The following is a 7,678-nucleotide window of genomic DNA, read 5'->3' as shown; positions in this document are numbered from 1 at the left end:
CCCTGCCAAATTCCAAGCGCACCTCCAAATTTGGCAGCCTGCCATCTCAACCCTCCACCATCTTCACGAAAACTAAAGCCAACTCCACTGCCCAGAGTGGGATCTCTCTCTTTCTCTCTCTCTTTCTCTCTCTCTGACTCACTCACTACACTACATGCACTGCTTCTGCTTCGTCGTCTAATTTTGTTTCACTTTTATTTTATGATTTTTTATGAGCTTTTATTTTAATCGTGTATTTAGATATATGTGAGTGTACCCCGGATGGTGTCAGGACTACTGCTGCTGTTGCGGGGTTTAGGTACGGAAGTGGGAGTGTGGGCTTTTGCGTGTGTGCTTGGGCTTGTGTGGACTTGTGTTTGAGTGAGTGAGCGCATGGATGATGCACCGCCGCTCCTCTTCATTCTTTACTCGAGCCAGGATTGGTAGTTGAGGGAGGGCATCGGGGATCTCGCAACTAGCGATCTTACGCACCGGATGATGGCTTGAGACCCGCCCAGGAGAAGGAGGACGACGAGGAGGAGGTTCATCGCTGACGGTTGTTGCTGTGTGTTGTAAGCACAGACGGGAAGGAGCGAGCGAGCGAGCGAGAGACAGACAGACAGACAGAGAGCGTGATTCCAAAGTGTTTATTGGCCCTGGTGCTCTGATTCAATCTTTGGAGTGTTTTGCGAGTGACGAGAGCGTGTGGATTGTAGAACGGCGTCAATCCACACGCCGTTCTGGCAGAGTTGTTAGCTATGGCGGCGGGAAATGAGTGGATTAATGGTTACTTGGAAGCGATTCTGGACACGGGAGAGAAGATTACCGATCACAAACACATCGGAGACGAGGGAGTGAATGATTTCAAGGCGGCCAAGTATTTTGTCGAAACCGTTACTGGCTTCGATGAGTCCTCTCTGTACCGCACCTGGATCAAGGTGGCCATCTAAGTTTCTTTGCCTTTTGCTTTGATTTCCTCAGGGATGAGGATTCGTCCCTTTGCCCTCTCAACCTTGTTTGCCTGTTTGCTGGATTGATTGAGTGATTGCGTGAGGTATTTCAGTTCTGAATCTTTCCAAATGCGGGCGACATTGCGTGTTTGGGTGTTGTTCCTGGTCTGCATGTTGTGAGTGTCGTTTCGGTTCTTGTTGTGGCTCTCGTTGCTTGTAGAAGCCTTAATTTGGGCACAGAATACATTGGCTACGTACATGGGACTCGGGGGGACATTGTACCTGAGATGGGATCAGTTTCTAAGGCCCAGTGTGGAATTCTCAAGTGCGATGCGGAAAAGTGAAGTTTCGGTGCGCATAGAAATGGGGATGGATGTATCAGTGGCTCATTTTTGGTCGGGGTATAGTCGCAGGCCTCGGCTACGAGGAGCTCTCAGGAGCGGACGTTGCGAATGGAACATCTTTGTTGGAGGATTTGGCACATTGCGAGGAAAAAAAGATTGGTAGGTTACAATCTCAGTGTTATACTATAAGCGCCTTCATTGAGTCGTGAACCAAGGGAAAGATGTTCAATTCTGGAACGAGGCTGTCTAAACTCGATGGAGTATGTTGACAGATCGAATGGGAGGACGCTCATCGGCTTGCCCGGCGGCATATGGAACGTGAGCAGGGCAGGAAAGATGCCACCGCAGACATGTCCTCCGATCTGTCTGAGGGGGAAAAGGAAAGCATTCCGCAGGACTGTATCCCCCGTGTAGAGAGCGCACTTACTCTCGCCAGTTCCAATTTTGGAGAAAGCATTTCTCCAGAGAAGGAGAAACCTGAGAAACGTCTGTATATTGTCCTCATCAGGTGTGCGAGACAATCCCAACCAATCAGTTACTCTCTCGTCCCTAGTAATCGCTGGAAACTTGCGGCAGTAAGAAGTGAATTTGCAATGCTGGTCCGAGGATGGTGTAAATGATCTCAGTTCCGTGATAGAAGTAAAAAAATTGCGACATATTGTTAACCCTGTGAAACACTGTAGTCTGCACGGTCTTGTGCGAGGGGACAACATGGAGCTTGGCCGAGATTCAGACACTGGTGGACAGGTTCGCTCTCCCTTACACTTGATCCGGACTGGCTACAATTCCAGAACGCAAAGTGAAAAGTTTGCAAAGTCCCAACGATTGTATAGTACATTTGCACGAAGCTCTGGCCGTTTGCTCTATTGTCGGCCGCAGCCTGGCAAGAGAGCTGTTTGCATTTTAAGGAACATATATAGTTGCACGGTATTGTTTGAAAGGCGTGCGAGTTGACATTGGATCAGTGGCTACAGATCAAGTATGTGGTGGAGTTAGCAAGAGCTCTGGCCCTGATGCCCGAAGTCTACCGGGTCGACCTTCTCACTCGCCAAATATGTTCGCCCGACGTGGATTGGAGTTACGGGGAGCCCACTGAGATGTTGAGTCTCGGCTCTTACGACGATTTCGAAGACGTTGGTGAGAGTAGCGGTGCGTACATTGTGCGTATACCTTGTGGACCAAGGTAATTTGACTCTGCTACTCTGAAATCCATCAACAATGAAGTTCTAGTCTGGCGTCGGTTCTTAATATACCCTCTGATTTTCGTGTAATCTACAGCAGGGCGTATATAATTTAGCTTTTGATTCCTAAATCGTGCAGCCCAATTGCTCAGAGTCCGAGTGCTTGTGCTCCTTTTGGGCTAGTCAACATTTTCAGTCAACTCAATCAGTCATCATCTCGATCAGATGTAAGATAATTGTCATTGGTTGAGTTGCTTCTAATTCCGATATTCATTTGAGTGATTAGTATTATGGGAATAAGTAGTGCGAACTCTCAACGTATGCCGGAGATTTTGGCTCGTACCATTGCAGCAGCTAATGAATTTGATCCTCATTAGCAAAAGTTTCTTCTGTAATGTAGGGATCAATACCTGAGGAAGGAACTTCTTTGGCCATACATTCAGGAATTTGTAGACGGTGCATTGACTCACATTTTGAACATGACCAAAGTTCTGGGGGAGCAAATCGGGAGTGGGGGGCTCATCTGGCCTCACGTAATCCATGGCCATTATGCTGACGCTGGAGACATTGCGTCACTTTTGTCGGGGGCTTTGAATGTTCCTATGGTGCTTACTGGCCATTCCCTTGGTCGCAACAAGCTTGAGCAGCTCCTGAAGCAAGGAAGACAGTCGAAGCATGACATCAATGCCACTTATAAGATTATGCGGAGGATTGAGGCGGAGGAGCTTTCGCTGGATGCAGCTGAACTGGTCATTACTAGTACCAAACAAGAAATTGAGGAGCAATGGGGCCTTTATGATGGTTTTGACGTCAAGTTGGAGCGTGTTCTCCGCGCCAGGGCTCGTAGAGGCGTCAGTTGCCATGGCCGGTACATGCCCCGGATGGTGGTCATTCCACCCGGAATGGACTTCAGCAACGTAATTGTGCAAGATACAGGGGATGTCGTTGACGATGGTGAGGCTGTGCAGATCACTTCCAGCGATTCCTCCAGTGTAGTTCCCGTCTCTCCCCGGGCTAATCCTCCCATCTGGGATGAGGTGAGGCTTTAATTATTTTCCTGTATTTATGTTTTTGACCTTTTCGTTAAAGAGCGTGTCTTTAAATCAGACATCTGGGTTTTCTGTGATGAATTAGAATTTTTATTTTACCATTTTGAATTGAGGTTGAGATTTATCGAGTCTGAAGATTTTGGGAATTTACCACGATCGTCTAAATGTTAATATTGTGTGATCCAGATCATGCGTTTCTTAACAAACCCACACAAGCCGATGATTTTGGCACTAGCTCGTCCCGATCCGAAGAAGAATCTTACCACCTTGTTGAGGGCTTTTGGTGAACGACGGGCTTTGAGAGAGTTGGCCAATCTGGTGTGCTACTTTCTTTTTTTCCCCACCACGACTATCTTTGCGCTGCGAAGAGGACACCAGATAATTTATAAAGTTTTAATAAAGAATTCCTACTGATCTGTAATCTGATGGCTTAAAATTGTCTGCAGACGCTTATCATGGGGAATCGTGATGACATCGACGAAATGTCAAATGGCAATGCAGCAGTGATGACCACTGTGCTTAAGCTGATTGACAAGTACGACTTGTATGGTCAAATTGCCTACCCCAAGCACCATAAGCAATCGGATGTTCCTGAAATTTACCGCTTTGCTGCGAAGACCAAGGTATCTGGGAATTTCATCCATGTTATTGTTGGAATGCGCGCTCTTTTTGTGATAAAGATGCTCATAGTGCAGTTGAGGCCGCAAAACTTCACTATTAGCTTCATGACTCTATGTAGCGTACAGCTTCCTTGATTTATTTCTAGGCTGGCAGATGACTTATAATTTGATTCGCTAATCATGACTTCACTACTTGCAGGGTGTGTTCATCAATCCAGCACTTGTGGAGCCTTTTGGACTCACTTTGATTGAGGCGGCTGCCCACGGTTTGCCCATGGTTGCTACGAAGAACGGAGGACCTGTTGACATACACAAGGTCTGTAAACTGCGCAATGATATGATTTTCTAAAGTTAATTGCGTTCGCGGGAAAACATTAATGCCGTCATAGTAGCCATAACAGCCGATTCTTTTTCTGGACTTTGTAATGAGATGAGTAGCTTGGTTGTTTGAAATAGGCTCTTTCGAATGGTCTGCTGGTGGATCCCCACAATGAGAAGGAAATCGCAGATGCATTGCTGAGGCTGGTTGCGGATCGCTCCCTATGGAACGAGTGTCGCAAGAACGGATTGAAGAATATCCATTTGTTCTCGTGGCCAGAACATTGCCGAACCTATCTGTCTCGAATCGCCTTGAGTCGCATGCGACACCCGCAGTGGAAAACCGAGACTAGCACTGAGGACGAAGATCTTGAGTCGCAGAGTGACTCTCTGCGCGACGTCCAGGACTTTTCGCTGCGCCTCAGTGTCGATGGCAACATGTCCATATCAAATCCTGCCGATCTAGAGCGGATGCTCAAGAGTCAGAACAGTTTGGGGAAGAACAATGGAGCAGAGGACTTGAAGCCTCTGACAGGGAAGCAGCGCACTATGAGCGGCCGCATGGAATCGATGCAAGTGGAAGGACCGGAAACCAAGAGGTTTGGCTCTTTGACAGGCGCGCATAAGGCCCAACCCCTAAAGAAGCGGAGACGCTTGGTTGTTATTGCTGTGGATGGATACGATCCTGCAACCAACAACCCCAGCAGTAGATTTGTGAGCCTTCTCCAAGATCTGGTGAAGAATATCCGTTCAGACTCGAGTATTCGAGTGCAACCCGGGTTGATTATCTCCTCTGCTCTCACAAAATCAGAGATAGTTGCCATGCTGAACTCTGCGGGGCTGTCCCCTATTGAGTTTGACGCTCTAATTTGTAGCAGCGGAAGCGAGGTCTACTATCCAGCCTCACATCAAGACGATAATGGCGCTACAGACAATATTGATTTGCATGCAGACAAGGATTATAGCACTCACATTGACTACCGGTGGGGTTACGAGGGTCTCCGCAAGACCATGGCTCGGTTGAATAAGTCCGACGCTGAGAATGCCAACAATGACAAGATCTTGATAGAAGATACAAAAAACTGTAATTCTCACTGCCTCGCCTACAGTGTCACAAATTCGGATATTGTAAGTTCCAGCACCCCTTCTGCTTTAGTTTCTTTGCAATGTGTCATTATTTGAGGTTAAGTGTTTCTTTTTCTTATATTTGGGGCATTTCTCACAAAATAATCCAACTCTGCAATGGTTATGCTCTAATCATTCAGCAATGCTCAGTGTGCTTTTCTGTCTGCTAGTGATCGATGTACTTGGTGGTTTGCTTATTATAGTCTTGAGATGTGTTTCGTGATTGTAGGCCCCTACCGTCGATCAATTGCGACAGCGTCTGCGGATGCGGGGATTACGATGCCACGTGATGTTCTGCAGAAATTCTTCACGCTTGCATGTGTTGCCTCTTTTAGCATCTCGCTCGCAGTCTCTAAGGTTTTTTTCCTTACCTAAAGCATCTTCCTTGTAAGAAGTAACGGCCCTTAAGCAATTTCAGGTGCCGTGAGCGTTCACATTTCCCTCATGCAACTGAAGCTTTTCCGCAGGAGCCTGATGATCAAGTCCATCTTGTGCAGATACTTCTTTGCTCGGTGGAATGTGGATGTTGCCAACATGTTTGTGGTTTTGGGCGAAACCGGTGACACCGATTATGAAGAATTGTTGTCAGGAACGCACAAGACAATCATCGTGAAAGATATTGTGGAGGGAGGCTCTGAGAAGAAGCTCCGTGCTACTGGTAACTACGGCCGAGAGGATGTTGCTCCAGCAGAAAACTCCAACATGATTGTCGTCGAGGCTAACGCGACATGTGATTTGCTCTTGGACGCACTCAAATAATGACACACAGTCTTCAGGAACTTTATTTCTGGGTATCCCCATTGATCCCTTTCCTCCCTTTTCATGTCAAAAAATTCGTGCCTAGCCTCAAGTTGCGAGTGGCATGGCTTTCTTGCCTTGAGGGTGAACATGTCTCCGGTCACTTTTGAGGAATTTGTAGGTGACAGCGTAATGCGAAAAGTGTATTCAAATAAGAGCTTGTAGGGAGGTGTGGCATGTAACACCATCAGCACGGCACTGAGTAAATATATTTTATTTTTGAATAATTTAGTCACCACATGTGTGTTCCATCTTTACCGATTGTAAGGCTCATCTCCTTCCTAGCCCTTTTGCTGAAGGAATATTTTTGCCGATGTCAGATACATTATTGTATTTCAATACTCCCTGGAACCCAAGTTTGTTTCTGCTACGAGTATTCCAAATTCTGATATCATTAGTAAGTGCCTGAACACTTTGACTAAGTAACTCGATTTCTGTATCGTTTCTACAGTTGAGTTGAAACAAAACAGCACGTGCAAACTTGAGGAGTTGATCGATCATGGGATCAGAATGTGTTTTTCTAAGATCACGTTGCAGCTTCGATTGGATTTCGACGCTGAGTGCCACAAGGATTCAACAACACTGTGGCTGCATTACTTCAAGTGCTATACATCGAGAAGGGGTCCCAACACCATTCATTTTGTCTTTGGTTGGGTGTGGTGCAGATCTTTGGAGCAGTCACTCAGTCAATAGAAGATCAGCATTTGTAGAGTGACAAAATGTCCTCTAGCTCGCTTACCATCCGTTCCCGATAACATTATGCGGTCATTCTACTGGTTATCATCTCTATGGAAAGTTAAACGTAACTTGTGTGGCGCTTGCCCTGATCTAATTGGCTGCCATATATGCTCAGCATACTGTGTTACATACAAGTCTTAGTCAGTCAGTGTTGATGTCTTGAGTTTTATCTCAATTCATGAATCTCACATACACACGAACATGTGAGTGCGGATTTATATATATATATATATATATACTTTCAGATTTGCAAAACGAATATGTGTGTGGATATATATATATATATACATATACATATACATACTTTCAGACTTGCAAAACGAATATGTGTGTGTGGATTTATATATATATATATATATAGATATATATACACACATACTTTCAGACTTACTTGCAAAACATTTTCCTTAGGAAATCTGGGAAGCTCACTTGCCTTCATGGATGAATTGTTGTTTATTTTGCTTCTGAAAGTTCAACATTTGATGGTTGCAATACTAGCTTTATAATTATTTTGTAGAGAATGAAGACAATATATGTTCCGAATTTTCTTCAGTCTATAGATTGTATTGAAATAAT

General features: G+C 45.5%; 1 protein-coding gene across 4 annotated transcripts; it reads left to right on the top strand.

Annotated features, from left to right (window-relative positions):
* Nucleotides 1-296: 296 nt before the first annotated feature.
* Nucleotides 297-7,324, top strand: LOC112292429 (putative sucrose-phosphate synthase 2). Of its 4 annotated transcripts, XR_012219102.2 has the most exons (14): nucleotides 297-917; nucleotides 1,337-1,432; nucleotides 1,546-1,781; nucleotides 1,957-2,020; nucleotides 2,248-2,456; nucleotides 2,855-3,491; nucleotides 3,690-3,821; nucleotides 3,950-4,126; nucleotides 4,323-4,439; nucleotides 4,580-5,569; nucleotides 5,796-5,923; nucleotides 6,064-6,357; nucleotides 6,685-6,761; nucleotides 7,030-7,324. XR_012219102.2 is itself a non-coding variant. In XM_073539260.2 (13 exons), the coding sequence occupies exons 1-12, from the start codon at nucleotides 738-740 to the stop codon at nucleotides 6,323-6,325; spliced, it is 3,228 nt and encodes a 1,075-aa protein (XP_073395361.1). In that variant the 5' UTR covers nucleotides 297-737; the 3' UTR covers nucleotides 6,326-6,357; nucleotides 6,816-7,324. The 4 variants fall into 4 exon arrangements, 3 of the variants coding, with proteins under 3 accessions (XP_073395361.1, XP_073395362.1, XP_024396664.1); XM_073539260.2 differs by lacking the exon at nucleotides 6,685-6,761 and having other exon boundaries at nucleotides 6,816-7,324; XM_073539261.2 differs by lacking the exon at nucleotides 6,685-6,761 and having other exon boundaries at nucleotides 7,030-7,206.
* Nucleotides 7,325-7,678: the final 354 nt, after the last annotated feature.

The sequence above is a fragment of the Physcomitrium patens genome, chromosome 15 (assembly GCF_059467195.1).
Source record: "Physcomitrium patens ecotype Gransden chromosome 15, ASM5946719v1, whole genome shotgun sequence".
In the NCBI taxonomy this organism is placed as follows: Eukaryota; Viridiplantae; Streptophyta; class Bryopsida; order Funariales; family Funariaceae; genus Physcomitrium; species Physcomitrium patens.
Note: the sequence above shows the minus strand (reverse complement) of the source record. Positions and strands in the feature narration are given on the sequence as shown.